The sequence below is a fragment of the Cetorhinus maximus genome, chromosome 18 (genome assembly GCF_964194155.1).
Source record: "Cetorhinus maximus chromosome 18, sCetMax3.hap1.1, whole genome shotgun sequence".
Classification (NCBI taxonomy): domain Eukaryota; kingdom Metazoa; phylum Chordata; class Chondrichthyes; order Lamniformes; family Cetorhinidae; genus Cetorhinus; species Cetorhinus maximus.
In genome coordinates, this window is record NC_135896.1 from 65,588,790 (window position 1) to 65,610,181 (window position 21,392).

General features: G+C 42.5%; 1 protein-coding gene across 4 annotated transcripts in view; it reads left to right on the forward strand.

The window, feature by feature from the left end:
* The window catches only part of egln3 (egl-9 family hypoxia-inducible factor 3), a 73,013-nt gene extending 54,332 nt beyond the window's left edge, over positions 1-18,681 (forward strand). For 2 of the 4 annotated variants that reach the window (XM_078562826.1, XM_078562828.1), the window contains exons 2-5: positions 11,045-11,164; positions 14,037-14,173; positions 17,409-17,482; positions 17,582-18,681. In XM_078562826.1, coding sequence (XP_078418952.1) covers positions 11,045-11,164; positions 14,037-14,173; positions 17,409-17,482; positions 17,582-17,613 — 363 coding nt within the window. In that variant the 3' untranslated portion in view covers positions 17,614-18,681. The remainder of the gene's footprint in view (positions 1-11,044; positions 11,165-14,036; positions 14,174-17,408; positions 17,483-17,581) is intronic. The other 2 variants (XM_078562827.1, XM_078562829.1) reach the window with 1 other exon arrangement.
* Positions 18,682-21,392: the final 2,711 nt, after the last annotated feature.

The following is a 21,392-nucleotide window of genomic DNA, read 5'->3' on the forward strand; positions in this document are numbered from 1 at the left end:
TTCTTAAATGGTGAGAAGTTGGGAAGTATTGATGTCCAAAGGGACCTGGGTGTCCTTGTTCATAAGTCACTGAAAGCTAACATGCAGGTGCAGCAAGCAATTAGGAAGGCAAATGGTTTGTTGGCCTTTATTGCAGGACAATTTGAGGATGGGTAAAGAAGTCTTGCTGCAGTTGTATAGAGCTTTGGTGAGACTGCACCTGGAATATTGTGTATAGTTTGGTCTCCTTGCCTACGAAAGGATGTACTTGCCATAGAGCGAGTGCAACAAAGGTTCACCAGACTGATCCCTAGCATGGCGGGATTCTCCTATGAGGAGAGATTGAAGAGACTGGGTCAATATTCTCTAGCGTTTAGAAAGGTGAGAGGTGATCTCATTGAAGCATTAAGAATTTTTACAGCTTGACAGAGTAGAGGCAGGCAGGATGTTCCCCCCTTGGCTGGGGAACCAGGGGAAACAGTCTCCAAATAAGAGTTAGGCCATTTAGGACTAAGATTAAGGAGGAATTTCTTCACTGAGGTTGGTGACTCTTCAGAATTCTCTAGTCCAGAGGACTGTGGAGGCCCAGCCATTGAGTATATTCAAGATAGAGAGTGATAGATTTCTAGATATTAAAATAGTGCAGGAAATGGCATTTAGGTAGAAGATCAGCCGTGATCTAGTTGAATGGTGGAGCAGGCTCAAGGGACTGAATGGCCTACTCTCGCTCTCAGTTCCGATGCTTATTCTCAGCTTCTGGATCTAGCCTCTTTCTTCAGGCTTGCCTGTACTGCACCACTGGACTCATCATTTACTGAGCTTTAATGGCTCTGTCTCTTTTTTATATAGTTTCAGTCTTAGTTTCCTTAGAAACTGGGAGGGTCAGTTCCCCTTTTCGGCTAGGGCCTGTCTCAAAAAATACAAACTTTGAAACGAGGAATCCATCACAACACTTTACTCCTGGATTCAGATGTCTCCTGAGGAGCCTCTGCGGTTGTATTCTCACCTCCACCCCTGCGACAACAACTTTTCTCATGAGGCCTCTGACTTATACCGCTCACCTGCCATCACGGCTAGCATGGATTTGTAAAGGTCGTGCCAGACAAGCCCTGATTGGATTTTTTTAAGAGGCGACTAAAGTAGTGAACAGAGAAGTGTGGGAATGTCTATGGACGGTATTTATTCAAGAAGGCATTTGATAAAGTCACCCGTAAGAGACTGTAGTTAAATTTAAAGGCTTAGGAAACTTTCTGATTGGCAGGAGACAGGGATTAGGGGTAATGGGCAGATACTCTAATTGGTAAAATGTGACGAATAGTGTCCTGACTATTCACCATATTTATCAATGACTTAGATGATGGGATAGAAAGTTACATATCCAAGTTTGTTGATGACACAAAGATAGGTGGTGTGTAAGCAATGTTGATGGAAGCATAACATTACAGAGATATTTATAGATTAAGTGAATTTGCAAAACCATAGCAATGGATTTCAATGGAGGCAAATATCAAATTTACTTTGGACCTAAAAAGAATAAATAAAGTTCTTTGCACATGGTGGAAAAACTGGAAACCGGTAGGGTCTATGTACATAGATGATTAAAATGTCATGAACATGTACAGAAAATAATCAAAAGGCTAATGGAATGCTGGGCTTTGTATCTAGAGAGCTAGAATACAGGGTGGGAAAAGTTGTGCTACAGTTATGCAAAACCCTGGTTAAACCAAACATGGAATACTGGACACCACACTTTTGGAAATGATATATTGGGCTTGGAGGGAGTGTGGAGTAGTTTAACCAGAATGATACCTGAACTCCGATGGTTAAATTACGAGGGATTTGACAAGCTAGTGTTGTTTTCCCTGGAATGTAAGAGGTTATGCGGTCCTTTGATTGAAGTTTTCAAGATAGTATGGGAAACAGATAGGATCAAGATAGAGAAACTATTTCCACCGGTTGGAGAATCTAAGACTGGTGACATAGTTTAAAAATTAGAGACTTGCCTTTCAGGAGTGAAATTAGAAAATACTTCTACATACGGAGGGTGGTAAATGTTTTTGCAAATGGCAACCGATGCTAGATCAATTATAGATTGATAGATTTTTGTTAACCAAAGGTATCAAGTTTGGTTGCAGATCAGACATTGTCTCATCAAATGGCCAAACAGGCTCAAGGGACTAAATGGTCTACTCCTGTTCCTATTTTCCTAGAGTAGTTATTTGAATATGGCGTATCTTATTGTAATTGATTTTGCCTTGATCTAACTATGGTGGATGTAAAAATTATTTTCCCCTGGGAATTGCTGACCAAGGTTAGAAACAATGTGAGGGATTTAATTTGTCTTGATACAATTATAGTAAAGGCATATATTTGCATCTTATTTTTCTGCAAGGAATCTGGAGACATTGTTGAACAATTACTTTGAAGTAATTGCTGTTCTTCTTCTATACTATTACTATTACTTTGAGTTATGGCTATTTGTGCACAACTAAGAACACGATACAGCAGATCTCTTGCAGAGTTATCTTGGGCTCCAAACAGAAGGAACTTATGCTACACTGAGGAGCATCTCCAAGAGCCAAGTACACCAGAAACAGAAAGTTAGGAGAACTAATGACATCACTTGCCACCATTATATTCTATCCACATCCCTAATATTTACCTGCTAATGACAAAATAACTTACTCTCTCCCACTCTGTTTTTCACAGTGGTGCTTATCCGCTCTTTAAACCAATGTCAAAGTAGCTCCTCTTTTTCTTTGTCATAAGGGGAGAATGCGAGGGGAGGACCCCGAGCCAGGCAGTCAGCAGCACCTAGAGGAAAGTGCGAGAGGAAGACCCTGGGACGGGTAGTCAGCAGCACAGAGAGGAGAGTGTGAGAGGACCCTGGGACAGGCAGTCAGCAGCAGCTAGCACCTAACATCATAGGAGAAACATAAGGTCATTGGTTGGTGGGAAACTGCTGTTAGGGAGTGTCATCAAATAGCTGAGAACTAGAAAAGTACCTGCTTTTTAAAAGAAGGGGCTACGTACATTTAAGTAAGAAACACAAGCAATAGGAAAAGTCGAGGCCAGGTAAAATAAAGTTGCGTAAGTAAACCAAAGTAAAATAAAGTTAAAGCAAGGGAGGTAAATTGAACCCATGGCAGGACAGTTTGGTCGTGTGGAATGCATGCCCTGTAATATGTGGGAAGTTGTGGACGCTACCAGTTTCCTAGATGACCACAAGTGCAGGAAGTGTCACCAGCTGCAGAACCTTGAGTTCTGGGCTTTGGAGCTCGAGCGGTGGCTGGAGTCACTATGGCGCATCCGTGAGGCTGAAAGCTACGTGGATAGCACGTTCAGAGAGGTGGTCACGCTGCAACTTAGGAGTCTGGAGGTATAAAGGGAATGGGTGACCACCAGCCAGTCCAAGAAAATTGGGCAGGATTTTCAGTTTTTTGATAACGGTGAGGGCGTTGGTTCCTCTGAGGAGTGCAGTCAGAGCCAAGTTTGTGGCACCACAGACAGCTCTGTTGTACAGGAGGAGAGAAAGAAGAGGGGAAGAGCAGTAGTAGTAGGGGATTTATTAGTTGGGGAACAGATGGGCATTTCTGTGGCCATAGACATGACTCCAGGAAAGTATGTTGCCTCCCTGGTGCCAGGGTCAAGGATGTCACAGAGCAGCTACAGGACATTCATCTGGGGGAGGGTGATCAGCCAGAGGTCGTGGTCCATGTTGGTATCAATGGATTAGGAAGGAAAAGGGATGAGGTCCTGAAAGCAGACTTTAGGGAGCTAGCAAAGAGATTGGAAAGCAGGGCCTCTAAAGCAGTAATCTCAGGATTGCTCTCAGTTCCACGTGTAGGCAAGTATAGAAATAGGAGAGTTGAGTGAATAAATACGTGGCTGGAAAGCTGGTTTAGGAGGGAGGGCATCAGATTTCTGAGGCACTGGCACCGGTTCTGGGGAAAGTGGGATCTGTATAAGCTGGACGGTCTACACATGAACAGGACTGGGACAAATATCCTCACAGGGAGATTTTCTAGTGCTGTTGCGGGGGTGTTTAAACAAGATTGGCAAGGGGATGGGAACCTGAGGGCAAATTCAGAACAGGGAACAAGAGATGGAGAATTAGTGAGTGATTCTGAAAGACAGAAGCAGCACAGGTTAAAAAGTGTTCAGCACAGGAATTTGGCAGTGTTAAAAGGTGCATATGTAAATGCAAGGAGCATGGTAAATAAAGCCGATGAGCTGAGGGCACAGATAGCGATGCTATCATGCTGCCATGTGTCAATGACGGAAACTTGGCTTAAGGAAGAGCAAAAATGGCAGCTCAACATCCCTGGATATAGAGTTTTCAGGCAGGATAGGGAAGGGGATAAAAAAGGTGGGGGTGTAGCATTATTGGTTAAAGAATCAATTACAGCTGTGAGGATGATATACTAAATGAAGCAGAAATTGAGGCCATATGGATTGAGGTCAGAAATAAAAAAGGGGCAGCCACACTGCTAGGTGTATACTATAGATCCCCAAATAGTGGCAGGGAGTCAGAAGAGCAAATATGTAGACAGATTTCTGAGTGCAAAAACAATAAGGCAGTAACCATTAGTGACTTTGACTACCTTAATATCAATTGGAATACAAACAGTGTGAAGGGCACAGAGGGCACGAAATTCTCGCACTGCATTCAAGAGAACTTTTTTAGCCAGCATGTAACAAGCTTAATGAGAGGGGGCACAATTCTCGATTTAATCTTAGGAAATGAAGCTGGAGAAGTGGATGAAGTAGCAGTGGGGGACCATTTTGAAGATGGTGACCATAATATAGTCAAATTTAGCATCATTATGAAAAAGGACAAAGATAGAACAGAAGTAAAAGTTCTAAATTGGGGGAAGACAAATTTTACAAAGGTGAGAGGTGAGCTGACGAGAGTGGACTGGATACAATCATTAGAAGAAAAAACTGTCAAATCAATGGGAGGCATTCAAAGGCAAGATTCTACGGGCACAGTGTAGACATGTCCCCACAAAGAAAAAGGGTGGTGCTGCCAAATCTAGAGCCCCCTGGTTATCCAGGAGCATACAGGCCAAGATAAATCAGAAAAAGAAAGCTTATGACAGTCACAAAATATTTAATACTGTAGAAAGCCTAGAGGAGTATAGAAAGTACAGGGGTGAAGTGAAAGTGGAAATTATGAAAGCAAGGAGAGAGTACGAAAAATATTGGCAGGTAAAATCAAAGAATGAGATGTTTTACCAGTACATTAAGAACAAGAGAATAACTAAGGAAAAGGTAGGGCCTATCAGAGATGTACCTGGTAACTTGTGGATTGATGCAGAAGATGTGGGCAGGGTTCTCAATGAGTACTTTGTCTCTGTCTTCACTAAGGAGAGGGATGATGCAGACAATCCAGTTAAAGAGGAGAATTGTGAAATATTAGATACAATAAGCAAGTGAGAGAGGAATTACTGGAGGGACTAGCATCCTTGAAGGTGGATAAATCACAAGATCCAGATGGATTGTATCCCAGACTGTTAAGGGAAGCCAGGGAGGATATAGAGGATGTCCGGAGGATCATTTTCCAATCCTCACTTAGGTACAGGCATGGTCCCAGAGGATTGGAGTTCTGCGAACGTTGTACCATTATTTAAAAGGGGAGCAAGCGATAGGCGGTCAGTCTGACTTTGGTGGTGGGCAAGTTATTGGAAACAATTCTGAGAGGCAGGATAAACTGTCACTTAGAAAGGCATGGATTGATCAGGGATAGTCAGCGTGGTTTTGTTACAGGAAGACCGAGTCTTACTAACTTAATAGAATTTTTTGAGTAACGAGGAGGATTGATGAGGGTAGTGCAGTGGATGTTGTCTACATGGATTTTAGTAAGGCATTTGACAAGGTCCCACATGCCAGTCTGGCCAGGAAAGTGAGATCTGGTGGGATACAGGGGAAGGTAGCAGGTTGGATCCAAAATTGGCTCAGCAATTTTCTAAATATCCTGGTATTACCTTCTTAATAATGGATTAAAGCATTTTCCCTATGTAACATGTTAGGCTAACTGACGAAGCAACCTGCTTGATAGGCACCCCATCCACCACGATAAACATTCTCTCCCTCCACCACCATTGCATTGTGGCAGCTGTGTGTACCATCAGCAAGATGCAGTGCAGCAACTCACCAAGGCTCCTTCGACAGCTTCTTCTTAACCCGCGACCTCTACCACTTGAAACAACAAGGACAGCAGATGCAGGGGAACGCCACCACCTGCAAGTTCCCCTCCTAGTCATACATCATCCTGACTTGGAACTGTATTATAGTTCTTCACTGTTGCTGGATCAAAATCCTGGAACTCCCTTCATAACAGCACTGTACTGCAAGGACTGCAGCAGTTCAAGGAGGCAGCACACCACCACCTTGAGGGCAATAAATGTTGGTCTAGCCAGCGACGCCTACATCCCTTGAACGAACAAAAAAAAATGAAGTGAGAATCAGACAATGTAGAAAGCTTAGAGGGAAAGTGGAAAAGGAAGTAAGAGAGGCAAAACGAGAGTGAGAAGAGACTGGCAGCCAACATAAAGGGAATCCAAAAGTCTTCTGTAGGCATATAAATAGTAAAAGGGTAGTTAGAGTAGGGGTGAGGCCAATTAGGGACCACAAAGGGGATCTATGCATGACAGCAGAGGACATAGCTGAAATATTAAATAAAGACAGATGTAAAATACTTATCAAGGAAGAAGGTGCTGCCCAGTCATCATGAAAGAGAAGGTAATCGACATAATGCATGGGATAAAAATTGATAAAGAGGTTAGAAAGGCTACTGTACTTAAAAGTTGTTAAGTCATCAAGACTGGATGGGATGCATCTGAGGATGCTGAGAGACGTATGGGTGGAAATTGCAGAGCTACTGGCCATAATCTTTCATTCCTTCTTTGATACATGGCTAATGCCAGAGGTCTGGAGAAGTGCAAATGTTACACCTTGCCCAAAAAGGGTGCAAAGTTAAACACAGTAACTATAGGCCAGTCACTTTAACCATGCTGGTGGGAAAGCTTTTAGAAATGATATCCAGAACAAAATTAATTGGACAAATGTGGGTTAATTGGGGAAAGCCAGCACAGATTTGTTAAAGGCAAAAGTCACTCAAGTTAGCTAAACATGATTTTTGATAAGGTAACAAAGATGGTTAATGGGAGTAATGTGGTTGATGCAGCATATAGGGCATTTGAAGAAGTATCACCTAATAGACTTGCCAGAAAACTTGAAGCCCATGGAATAAAATAGACAGTAACAGCATGGATATGAAGTTGGCAAATGTCGTACCATTATTTAAAAAGGATGCAAGGGATAGGCCAGAAAATTATAGACCGGTCAGCCTGACTTCAGTGGTGGGCAAATTATTGGAATCAGTTCTGAGACACAGGATAAACTGTCACTTAGAAAGGCGGGGGTTGATCAGGGACAGTCAGCATGGTTTTGTTAGGGGAAGATCATGTCTTACTAACTTAATAGAATTTTTTGAGGAAGTAACAAGGAAGATTGATGAGGGTAGTGCAGTGGATGCTGTCGAGATGGATTTTAGTAAGGCATTTGACAAGGTCCCACATGGCAGACTGGTCAGAAACATGAGATCCCATGAGATACAGGGGAAGGTGACAAGTGAAACCCAAAATTGGCTCAGCGACAGGAAACAAAGGGTCATGGACGATGGATGTTTTTGTGAATGAAAAACGGTTTCCAGTGGTGTTCCACAGGGCTCAGTATTGGGGTCCTTGCTATTTGTTGTTATATATTGATTTGGACATAAATGTGGGAGGTATGAGTGCAAAATTTGCAGACCACACAAAAATTGGCCGTATAGTTGATAGTGAAGAGGATAGCTGTTGTCTCCAGAATGATATCAATAGTTTGGTTGAGTGGGCGGAAAAGTGGCAAATGGAATTCAATCCGGAAAAGTGTGAGGTAATATATTTGGAAAGGGTAAACAAAGCAAGGGAATACTAAACAGGAGGATATTGAGAGAGGTTGAGGAAGTAAGAGACCTTGGAGTGCATGCCCACATGTCCCTGAAGGTGGCAGGACATGTGCACAAGGTGATAAAGAAAGCATATGTAATGCTTTCCTTTATTGGACGAGGTATTGAATACAAAAGCAGGGATGTAGTGATGGCACTGTGTAAAGCGCTGGTTAGGCCACAGCTGGAATTTTGTGTACAGTTCTGGTCGCCACAATACAGGAAAGACATAATTGCTCTGGAGAGAGTACAGAGAAGATTTATAAGAATTCTGCCAGGGCTTAAAAATTACAGCTATGAGGAAAGATTGGATAGGCTAGGGTTGTTTTCCTTAGAACAGAGGAGTCTGAGGGGTGACCTAATTGAGGTGTACAAAATTATGAGGGGCCTAGATAGGTTAGACAGTAAAGACTTGTTTCCCCTAGCTGAGGGGTCAATTACCAGGAGCATAGATTTAAGGTGATTGGTAGGAGGATTAGAGGGGACAGGAGGAAAAACTTTTTCACGTAGAGGGTGGTAGGCGTTTGGAATCCACTGCCTAAATTGGAGGTTGAGGCTGAATCGCTTAAGTCATTTAAAAGGTACTTGGATCTGCATCTGAAGCGCTGTAACCTGCAAGGCTACAGACCAGGTGCTGGAAAGTGGGATTAAAATGAGCGGCTAGTTTCTTTTTCATCTTTTTCTGGCTGGCACAGACATGAGGGACTGAATGGCCTCTTTCTGCGCCATAACTTTTCTATGGAGTGAGAGGAAAAAGATATTAGTGGAGAACTGCTGTTTCTCGTACTGGAGGAAGGTATATAGTTCCCCTGGATTTGGTACGAAGACCACTGCTTTTCTTGATCTATATTAATGTCCTAGACTATGGTTTATAGGGCACAATTTAAAAATTTGCAAATGATGCAAAACTTGGAAACACGGGGAAAAATTTTCTCCCCATCGGTGGGGGGGGGGCGTAATGCAGGAGTGGGCCTGGGTGGGCACACCTTCGATCGGTGCCCCCAATTAGGGGCACGCTGCCATTTTCCATGGGCAGGCTAGTTAAGGCCCGCCCAGCATGAGGTCCGCTCGGAAGCACTATGCATGCGAAAGAGTGCACAGATCTCCCTGAGGCTAAGTGCTGCCTCAGGGAGATCGTCTCTGATTTAAAACTTTAAATAAAGAGGTTGAAAAAGTTTCCCTGCCATGTCCCCTCATGTGACACTGTCCATAACTTTTATTGAAAGATGTGATTAAAATTTAAAGACCCTCATGAAACCTCATCTCACCCAGAAAATGAGGTTTCATGCTTTTTCCGAAGCCCGCCTGGGCTCCCGGCCTGCCTGCCAACCTTAAGGTTGGACGGGCAGGTCTATTAATGACCTTAATTACTTTTTCAATGGCCTCAATAGGCCATTGACAGGTCGGCGGGCGCACAGCTGACTCGGCTGCGTCCCCGCCGACCTGTAAATGGAAATGACACGTAGTGACATCGGGAATTCCACCCAATGTCACCGCGCATCATTTTACGTGTCGGCGAGCGGGCCCCGTCCCCGCTCGCCGACCAGAAGATCCTGCCCATGGTGAACTGTGAGGAGGAAAGTGATAGACTTGACTAGAAAATAGATAGGCTGGTGGAATGGGTGGACACATGCGAGATGAAATTTAATGCAGAGAAGTGTGAAGTAATACATTTCTGTAGGAAGGAGGAGGAGAGCCAATATACAATAAAGGGTGCAATTATAAAGGGGATGCAGGAGCAAGAGATCTGGGAGTATATATGCACAAATCGTTGAAGGTGGCAGGGCAGGTTGAGAAAGTGATTAAAAAGGCATACGGGATTCAGGGCTTTATAAATAAAGGTATAGACTGGGAGTGGGCCAGCATGTGGAGAGCCATAAAATCAGGCAGCCTGGCTTGGAGCACCATGCCCCTAGCCTACCTGCCTCCTCTGGTATTTTACCAACGGCTTGATAGGTGTCAGGCAACCCGACTGCCCTTGGGCCCCACCAGCCCTTGGGCCATTTGAGGCCTTTAAGTGCCATGAGCCTTCTCCTGCTGGCATTTTACAGGCAGCAGGATTATCCACGCCACATAATGTATATCCTGGTGGCCTAGCTGCAAGCTTGGCGGGGTGCTTCCTGTTCGGGCAGCTTGTACCCAACAGAGACAAACATCCCAACGGTGATCCCCTGCCCCTGCTTGTTTTCTGCCCCACTCCCCAGCCACCCGATCACGGTCCCTCCACCTGGGTCCTGCTTGACTGATCTCGGTGAAACCGCCCCACTTACCTTGGCGCCTGGCCTCCAGTGACATTCCTTGTGGGGAACTGCTGCAATCCCAGCAGTGGTTCCACTGGGACTGGAAATCTACAGGGCATCTGCTTGGCTGGCTGTTTTCAGAAGTGGGACTTCCTCCCAAATGGGGGTGAAAGCCACAACCTGAGTCATTAACAGCCCAATGGCCATCAAATCGGGCTGGGGTTTCCCGGCCATGTTAAGAAGGGTTCACCTACGACTTTTCAGCCGGGTGCCAGCGAATACGTAAGCAAACAAGTTAGGAAGAAGCTTTACAAAAGACTGTTTCAACTTTAACTCTGGGGTATCGTGCCCAATTCTTGGCACCACAATTTAGGAAGGATGTGAAGGCTTTAGAGAGGGTGCAGAAATGATTTATGAGAATGATTCCGGGGATGAGGAACTTAAGTTATGTGGATTGATTGGAAAAGCTGTGTTGTTCCAATTGAGAGGAGGTTTGACAAAGATTCAAAATCATGAGGAACAGATTTTTTTACGGAGCGAGTGGTTAGCAATGCACTGTCTCAAGAGTGTGGTGGAGGCAGATTAAATCATGGCTTTCAACAGGGAATTGATTAAGCACCTGAAGAGAAAAATTTTTCAGGGCTACAGGATAAGGGCAAGGAAGTAGAATTGGTTGATTTGCCCTTTCAGAGAGCTGACATGGACACAATGGATCATATGGCCTCCTTATGTGCTGTAACCGTCCTGTGATTCTAACCATGCATTGTTGCTGGCTAATCTAAAACTAATAAATGAAAAAAAAATTGCTTGCAAATAAACATTTTCCCTTTTTCAGGCAATGGTAGCCTGCTACCCAGGGAATGGAACAGGGTATGTTCGGCATGTTGACAATCCAACTGGTGATGGTCGTTGTGTGACATGTATTTATTACCTGAATAAAAACTGGGATGCAAAGGTATGAAATATTCCTTTCCTGCTCAGGAAATTGTTTAGAGCAGCTTTCTTACAGTATGTTCATGGATTTCATTTATATTTGTATTACTTCTGACAACACTTCTAAAAGAAGTGGACTTACAAAGTGAAATTTTCCATTTAAAAAATAAATATTTCTGTTCTACTGATTATGATTTATTTTGTGTCATGCAGGCCGCTGCATCAGCGACTGTACTTTCAAGACAATTTTGGATACATGTATTTTTAATTCCCATCATGCAGTAAACAATTTCTTTGGTAGCACAGGTTGCATGCATCCCTGAGATGCCAGGGATTCATGAGATCTGGGTTAAAACTTGTTCGCCCCAACACATGATGCTGAAATTCTGATTTCCATTGTGCTGATGTTGAGAAATATGCAGCAGAAACCAGGAAATAGGTTAAGTTATAAATTGTCATTAATGCTTTACTCTTGCACATTGCATACTGGTCACCATGCCTAGTGTTGGTGCATGTTTAAAAACAGATCTCACACTCTCCTTGTGATAATTATTGGAATAAGACAATAGACAGAAGGACAAAAAGTGATGAGACAATCTAACTTTTCTGCTCAGTACACCATTTTGTTCAGTTGGCACAAACATTTTAGTTCATGAAATGGCACATTTGAGGAGCCTTTCAACTGCTGGCCATCCATTTCTCACTTGCTAAACAGACGATCGATATTTGTAAATCTGAGGAGAGCCCTGTGCATGTATTTACCAGCGTCAATCAAATTTCAAGGTAAAAGCAAAATATTGCGGATGCTGGAAATCTGAAACAAAAACAAAAATTGCTGGAAAAACTCAGCAGGTCTGACAGCATCTGTGGAGAGAGAGACAGAGTTAACGTTTGGAGTCCGTATTACTCTTCTTCAGAAGTTCTGAAGAAGAGTAATACGGACTCCAAACGTTAACTCTGTCTTTCTCTCCACAGATGCTGTCAGACCTGCAGAGTTTTTCCAACAATTTTTGTTTTTGTTTCAATCAAATTTCAAACAGGTCTTTAAATGGGTACAGCATGCCTGCCCAAAACAGGCAGGAGGCTGTTTAAATATGTAAACCAAGATCCTATGACCATTGCAAGATCCTGATGCAATTTTCAAGCTGAAGTGTGTAAAGTATGCATGTTGCATGCCAGTTCCACTTGCATCAGGTGTTAAAGACTGCTGGAAACTTCCACTAAAAGTACAGTTTCATGTTTCTAAGTTTTTTTTGTGGGCCAGGAAAAGCAAAGTTCCCCCCACTCCCCCCACCGCCCAAACAAACTGCCACCATCCTGACTATGCCTTGCCAGCTGGCAGCATTCAGTGGCCAGATGCTTTTCCTCCTCACTTGAATTGGCAGGCTGCAGTGATGTACCCACTTTGAAGGGACCGCGTGCATGGTTGCTAAATTTGCCGACGACACTAAGATAGGTAGGAATACAAGTTGTCAAGCAGAGATAAGGTGTCTACAAAAGGATATAGGCAGGTTTAAGTGTGTGGGCAAAAGTTTGGCAGATGGGAGTATAATGTGGGAAAATGTGAACTTGTCCACTTTGGCAGGAAGAATAGAAAAGCAGTGTACTGTTCAAATGGTAAGAGATAGCAGAACTCAGTGATACAGAGGAATCTGGTTGTCCTGGTACATGAATCACAAAACATTAGTATGCGAGTACAACAAGTGATTAGGAAGGCAAATGGAACAGATGTTTATTGCAAGGGGAATTGAAAATAGAATTAAGGAAGGTTTACTGCAGCTGTACAGGGCCTGGGTGAGACCACATCTGGAGCACTATATATGGTTTTGGCTCCTTATTTGAAAAAGGATATAATTGCATTAGAAGCAATTCAGAGAAGGTTCACTCAACTCATTCCTGGGATGAAGGGCTTATCTTATGATACAAGGTTGGGCCTGTACCCACTGGAGTTTAGAAAAATGACAGGTGCTATTATTGAAACATATAAGATCCTGAGGGGACTTAATAGGGTGGACACCAGGAGGATGTTTCCCCTAGTGTGGGAAACTAGAACTAGGGGGACATAATTTAAGAATATGTGGTCTCCCTTTTAAGACAGAGATGTAAATGTTTTCTTTCAGAGGGTTGTTAGCATGTGGAATTCCCTTCGCCAGAAAGCGGTGGAGCTGGATCATTGAATTTATTCAAGGCTGAGTTAGGTAGTTTTCTGATAGACAAGAGAGTCAAGGATTATGAGTGTTTGACAGGAAAGTGGAGTTGAGACCACAATCAGATCAGCCATGATCTTATCAAATGGTGGAGCAGACTCAAAGGGCCCAGTGGACTACTCCTACTCCTGTGTCCTATGTTCCGTTTAGTGCCTGCAGCCCAGCAAGAAAATTTTAAAAAGTCCTGAATGTGCAAGTGGTTTGGGTTGCTGAATGCTGTGTTGGCCAAGCAGGATAAGGCACACCGCCAATATCGCACCATTCCTGTAAGGCTCCCCCATTATGTTTGGATGTCCAGAAAAGATCAGGTTATTTTGAAAACATGATAACTTGCATATTGGGAATGTTTATACTTCAGGCTCTGTCTGATTTGGAGATCTGCCAGCACTTGCTATGGCTGGTTACTCTTGCTAGAAGAAGCCTTTCAGTGTCCTTATTTCAGGCTTTGATCCATGTCTTAATGTACAATACGGAACATGTTATATTTTCTATTTAAAAGCACTATAGGGTAGTTTTCATTACTGTTTTTTGTTTTACTTTTGTTAGCTTTCATCCATTGTTTCTCTTTGGACAATAGTAATCATAAAAACTATTGTCTCAAAATGTATTACAATTTAAAAATGCTAGAATTGCCTTTCCAAAGCAGACATTTCTTAGCTTGTCTATTGAAACTTATGCATTTTTTAGGTGGATGGTGGTATTCTTCGAATATTTCCAGAAGGAAAGTCCTATGTGGTTGACGTTGAGCCAATGTTTGATAGATTGTTGTTATTCTGGTCTGATCGAAGAAATCCACATGAAGTACAGCCAGCATATTCTGTCAGGTATGTCCCTTTAAAGATAACTGTAACAAGCCATTCCGAGGTACCTAACATGCAAAATGTTTAGTGTGGTTTGTCCAGTTGGTTGGCTATAAAACTTGATATTATTTTGCAATTCCAAAACAGAGCTGTAAAATACTTTTTAAAAATTATAGAGCCCTATGGTCAGTTTTAACTGATAAAGCCCACTGAATGCAACTATACATTTTGAATGAAGTAAAAGAAAAATTATAGAAAGAAAAAGTTTTTTCACAAGCATCTCTTCATTAGTTAGATTTTTAAAGTCTGCCGGCACATAATAAATTGGTGACCAAGAGGTTCATGCTTATTCCCGATCTTAGTTAAATGTGCATCCACTATTTCTGGTGAGTAACACCGGTGGTATGCTGTTACACATTTGTGAAATCCAAAACTCCTATACAGAGATTCTACAAAAATCAAAATTTGAGCTAAGGAGAACTCTTGATTTTATCATTAGGGACAGAATTTTGCCCTCGTCGCGTGGGCTCAGCGGAGGCGAACGGGAGTGGTTGGGAAGCAGACCGCCGCCTGTGATCAGGCCATGACCATGATTTCACGCTGGCAGGCCAATTAAGACCCGCCCAGCGTGAAACGTGCGCTCGGCGCTGCCTGTGTGGTGGGGGGAGAAAGGCAAGCGGGGAACTTCGCGCATGCACAATGGTGCATGCAGGAAAAGCTCCCTGAGGCAAAGAGCTGCCTCAGGGAGGTGAAGATTTTGAAAATGTTAACATGTCCCCTCATGTGACTCTGTCACATGAGCAGGGACATGTTAGAAATTAGTTTGAAATTTTTTTTTAATGACAGATCGAAACCTCATCCCGCCTGTGGATGAGGTTTCACAAAAAATCCAAAGACCGCTTGATCTTTTTTCCTGCCCGCCAACTGTAAGGTTGGATGTGCAGCAAAAAATTTAATTCAATTAGATCTTTAATGGCCTTAATATGCCTGTTAATTGTCGGCGGGCGCACTGCCGACACCCGCGCACACCTGCCAACCGAAGTATCGCGCAAGTGCGCAATGATGTCGGGACACTCACTTGTCACTTTTAGTTCTTTCGGGTCGGGCCTGATGAGCGGAAAATTCTCCCCTAGGATTTGCGCATTGAAAGAACTTTAATGCACAAATATTACTGTAAAACTGAGCACTTGCAACCCCTAATATAGGTCAGATTTAGGAATCCATCACCAAGTAAAAGGAATGATCCCAGTTATCATTGAAATAATTATGAGATTCAAAGGAAGCATGGGAATGAAAATAATATAGCTCACAAATTCCGATATGCCAGGCTATTGTCTGGACTTGGTCTAAGTCAGACCCCATTGGTCACTTCAAACAGAAGAGGGCTCTTGCATTAAAACTCCATTAAGAACAATATCATCTTTTAAGTTCAAGCTGATTTTCAAAATGAGATTTAGTTGCAGATGTTCAGCAATTAAAAAAAGAGTTTGCATTTATTTAACACCTTATGACATCCCAAAGTACTTGACAGCTGACAAATTTACTTTTAAGTATAGTCCCTATTGTTATGTTAGCAAACACAACAGCTAATTTGTGCAAAGCAAGGTCCTGCAATGGTTGAGGGAGGAATTCATCCAGCATGCTCAGAACTCCATGTTCCTTTTTGAGTAGTACCACGGAATCTTATGTTTCGACATGAAACCAATAAAAGGCAACTTAATGGGCAAAGTTTTACGTTGCAGCAGAGTCGCCCCCTCCCCCACCCTGGCTTAAATTTAAATTTCAGGGGCAAGCTTGCCCTGCTCCAACAGATTGCCCACAGCCATTTAATGCTCAACTAATTAATTGCCCCTGGGCAAGACTTCCTCCCCCATCTGGGAGGAAGAACCGCCTCTGAGAGTTATGGGCCAGTCAGATGGCTGGCAAGTCTCTGGTCCCAGCAGCACCACCAGGAGTGATGGCCACTGATGGGATTACATCCAGGCTCCAACTGAGACCTTCTCTGGAGCCAAATAGGGAGATAAGTGGGAGGGGGAGTCTGGCTGTCCAGGCCAGCAGGGCCTGGCAGAGGGGATGGGGGGACAGTTAGTGGAATGCCAGGGTGGACAGCTGGGAAGGAAGAGAAGACCATGGGGATGACCTCAGGTGGTACCCACCTTGCCTGCCAGCCGCCCGAGCAGTGAGAGCTGCCAGGTGCCATCCTCAGTCTGTTATGGGAAAAATTGCAGCAGGAAGAGGACTTTAAATAGGCATTAACTAGCAACTTTAGGGTCTCAATTGGTCCACAGGCAGGCGGGCCACCCAACACCTCCCACATCATTTGTAAATTTGTAGTGTGGCAGGTGGGTAGGTGCCAGGAATGGTGCCCATGGCATTATGCCTAATTTAACACCTCTCGCCCACCTACCAACCCACCCACGAAGAAGTGTAAAATGATGTCCAGTTCTGTTGAAGAGTCATGCGGACTCAAAACGTTAACTGTGCTCCTCTCCACAGATGCTGCCGGACCTGCTGAGTTTTTCCAGGTATTTTTGTTTTTGTTTTGGATTTCCAGCATCCGCAGTTTTTTGCTTTTATCCAGTGTCTCATCTGAAAGAAATCACATCCAACCAGTGCAACACTACTTCAGTGTAGTACAGTTTCCCACAACACCATGGTATGGTATGTATTATGTATTGTACCATAACCAAAGAATGTAAGCTTTGAAAAGAAGCCTGATATATAAAGTCCTCTCCAATAAACTCCTGTCTTACAGAGAACTGGTGGGGAGTGCTCTGTTGCCTGCAAGAAATTATTTAAGTTGTTTTATGCTGGCTGATGGTAGTGGTCCATTGATAATTAAAGACAAGTGGGAACAATGCAGTTGGGTTTAAAACAGGAAATGAAAATGTAGAAATCCCAAACCTCCTCAACCACAACTGGTGACGAGGTTGCTGCCATTATGTAGTTTTAAAAAAGTTTATTCTTTTGAAGTGGTGTTAATTATTGTTAAACTGCTGCTAAACTGACAGGAAACCAGGAGCAGTGGACAATTACTGACTTGCCCTTTAAGTAAACCACAAGCAGGACAGGGAGCCCAGCAGGTGTTTTGTAACTACTGGGTGAAGACCTATTGGCTCATCACCCATATGAAGATAGACCCTTGGAGTTCAAAATAGTTTTCGAGATTATTGAAGACTTAGGTATTTAAAAAATTCCTTTCAGGTATTTGCAGAGCAATTTGTGAATTTTGCTCCTAAATAATATTTTTCTGTTCTAGATATGCCATTACTGTGTGGTATTTTGATGCAGAGGAGAGGGCTGAAGCCAGAACTAGGTACCGTAATCGAGCAGGTATAATATAAACTTTAATTATCCTTTATTTTTAATGATATTGTATAACTTGCATAACACATTTTTACATTATTAATTTCCTTTTTTTTTGTTCTCCAGCTTCTGGACAAACTACAAGCTTTTCATCATGACAGTAATAGTTGTGAAACTTGAACAATGAGCTAAGCCTTTGAATAGTGATCATTCACATGATCTTTTCATCAGCTCCAAAAACAAGTGTCCCTCCACGATAATCCCATTTAATGCCATGCTTTTGAATAATAGTATGTTGACTTCTACTCTTGTCCATAATAGAGATGGTACTGGCTGCTGTTTAGCCTACCTTTCAGTAAAAACAATTTTAGCACTATTAATCTGTAAATCAATATTGCACAAAATAGAATTCAGTGTCAACATAATTATACTTAAAGAATATAGCAAAAGTGACATGATGATAACATGATGTGTTAAATATTATGACCATCTTAAATAATTAGGTCTAATATTGCACTTTATACAGATTATTTCCAGATTGCAATGGCGCTGATTAATACATTTTAATGGCTTTTTTTTCTTCTTCTATTCAAAAGCACATGAATGATTTTATTTGTGGCATTTTTTCTATCTTTCACCATTGAGGTTGCTTGATTATCACCTACTGATTGTAATTAAGAATATTTGTTCCACATTTATGTACCATGTAAATGAAGCTGATAACCTTAAAGCTTTATTTGATTTTTCTCTATTTATATGGAAGCTAAATGTATTGTTGTGCAAAAATACACAATTCTTCTGATGTTACTATGAATAATCTTCATCGCACTGCATTGTGATTAATCTTAGTAAGTCTTTTACTTTTATCCTCCAGTGAATTGGTATTTACCCTTGTTTATGAATACATTTTGCATTACTATATCAAACTTGTGATAACTTTGTCTGAAGAAGAAACAATACAACATTATATGTGAAATTATTTCTGTTGCTGCCTTTAATAGGGAAGTATAGTTTCATGGCAATTCCTAAAATAACTTGAATATGTGAGCAGCAAAATTTCTGAGTTTACAGCTGGATGCCACCTTGTATGCTGGTCAACAAATTGGCAATCCAGTAGTGGCAATAAACAAGTTGTACTGGAAGGCATCTTTGAAAACTATAAGACTTATGTCTTCAGACAATAAAATAGTCCTTGCAATCAGGACAAAGATATGGTTTTACACAAACGGTTCCGTGTATTTTTTCCCTCCTCTCGCTGCAACATTATTAAGTGACTGTTGACCCTTCTACACTTCTGGTTTCTTGTAACTATTTATTATTTTAAACAGTTTCTCTTTACTTATTCTATTTAAAGTCTTAATGATTATAAAGATCTCTTATCAATCTCCTATTAGGCTAGTTCCCTTTAGAGCAGAGAAGGCTAACTACAGTCAGGTGGATAGACTGGGGAAGTCTTTCATCCCAGGAAACATTCTTCTGTACCCTCGCTAAAGCTTCATGACCTTCCAAACAGGTGGTGTCCACAATGGGACATAATACTTCTGCACTTGTTTCTTTCATGAATGAAATAAATCATGCACTGCACAATTTCTCATCATGTTCTCGGTGAATTTGCTGTGTGCTAGCGGCAGCTCAAGGGAATTCTGTACACGCTTCGCATGCCATCATTTGGACAGAACTCAGTCTTCTGTGTCACTCTATATAATGAAAAAATCTGGATCTTCCCATACAATATTGCTTCCCATACAATATAGGAAACGGCTTATTTACATATCTGGCACCTTTTAATTTTAATCAAAAATAAAAATACCTGGAAAAACTCAGCAGGTCTGACAGCATCTGCGGAGAGGAACACAGTTAACGTTTCGAGTCCGTATGACTCTTCAACAGAACTAAGGAAAAATAGAAGAGAGGTGAAATATAAGCTGGTTTAAGGGGGCGTGGGACAAGTAGAGCTGGATAGAGGGCCAGTGATAGGTGGAGATTGCCAAAAGATGTCATAGACAAATGGACAAAGAGGTGTTGACGCTGGTGATATTAGCTAAGAAATGTGCTAATAGGTGACATTAAGGGTAGAAAGCAGGACAAGCAAGGTACAGATAGCCCTAGTGGGGGTGGGGTGGGGGGGAAAGGATCGAAATAGGCTAAAAGGTAGAGATAAAACAATGGATGGCAATACATTTAAAAATAATGGAAATGGGTGGGAAAAGAAAAATCTACATAAATTATTGGAAAAAAGGGGGATCGGAAACGGGGTGGGGATGGAGGAGAGAGTTCATGATCTAAAATTATTGAACTCGATGTTCAGTCCGGAAGGCTGTAAAGTGCCTAGTCGGAAGATGAGGTATTTTAATAGTTGACTAAGAATTTCTCAGAATTCATCATCGTCTGTGATGTCATGTGGCTGGGATTTACTTTAAATCTGCAGATGTGCAGACACATGTTAAATGAAATATTAGCCTGTTGACATAGTCTGTTAATGTGCTGTAAATTATGTTTTGCTCAACCAGCCCATGCTGGTGTTTATATTTGAATGCACTAAAAAAAAATTGCTTATTCCACAAAGTGGCTGCATTTATGGATTTTTTTTATAAAAGTATTTTACTAGCCAAGACTGAGCAATATTGAGGAACATAGGAGACTGATCATTGAACCAGGAGTGTTCTTCTTTTAAAAGTATACTTTTCCGCTCCATACACGACACTGTGAAATATTGCATTGGAAAAGTAAACATTATTTAATGAGATGTGCATTACTTTTTGAGATCAAATGCTAATGGCCACAAGGTACTGTATAGTTTTGGACAAGAAAGAATATCAGTGTGGCCTGTCCTCAATAATGTTCATTTCTGAAAGTCTTCGTCACTGAACACAACAAAAATTTGTTAAATATGGAAGCGAAAACTGAAACTAGTTGCAGTAGATCAGCAGCTCTTCTGGTAAGGCGTTTTGCAAGTACAATAGTCCTTATCCAAATGTTTGATTAGAAAGTGACTTATCTGCATAGTGTATTGCTGATAAAACTTGTTGCTGTGTTTTCAGATCATTGTGGAAAGGTTGGGCAGCATTTACGGAAGGAATTTTAGGCCCCCGCAGGACCAGGCTGTCCAGTGGGAGAACGTAAAATCAGGTGGCATGGTGGCATGCCCAATGCCTACCTGCCTCCACTGGAATTTTACCAGCAAGGGAAGGAAATGTTGAGCAGCCCACCCTGCCCTGGGGTTAATTGAGGCCAATTAATGACCATTTAAGCACCTCCTCCCACCACTGCTATTATTTTACCAGTGGCAAAGGTTGCCCATGCCACTAGTTAAACCCTGGCAAGCTGACTGTAGGCTTGATGGGTGGGGGTAGGTTGGTGTCTCCTGTTCAGGCACTGTGCTCGACAGAAACCTCCTCCAAGAGTGATTCGCATCTCCGCTTGCTCCCCTCGCCAGGGCCTGGCTGACTAGCCCCTATGGAACCGCCCCATTTATCTCAGTGCATGGCCCCCAGTGTCGATCCTAATGGGGGACTGCTGCAGACCCAGCAGTGGTCACCGCTTCTGGTGGTGCTATTGGGACTGAAGAGCTGCCGGTCATTTGATTGGCTGATAGCACTGAGGATGGACTTCCTGCTAAATGGGGACAGAAGCCACGACCCTAGCCAATAAACAGTGCGACGGCTGTTAAATCAGGTTGGAGCTTCTTGGTAATGGAGGTGGGGTCGCCCCTGACTTTTTAGGCGGGACCACCGCTCCACAAAAAATTCTGCCCGTGGTTACTTTTAATTAACAGGAAATTTGATAGCTCTTCGATCCCAGATTCTACACAGCTGGTGCAGTACAGCTCTGTTCAAATGATGGCATGCGAAGCGTGTACAGAATTCCCTTGAGCTGCTGCTAGCACATTGCAAATTCACCAAGAACATCATGAGAAATTGTGCAGTACATGATGTAT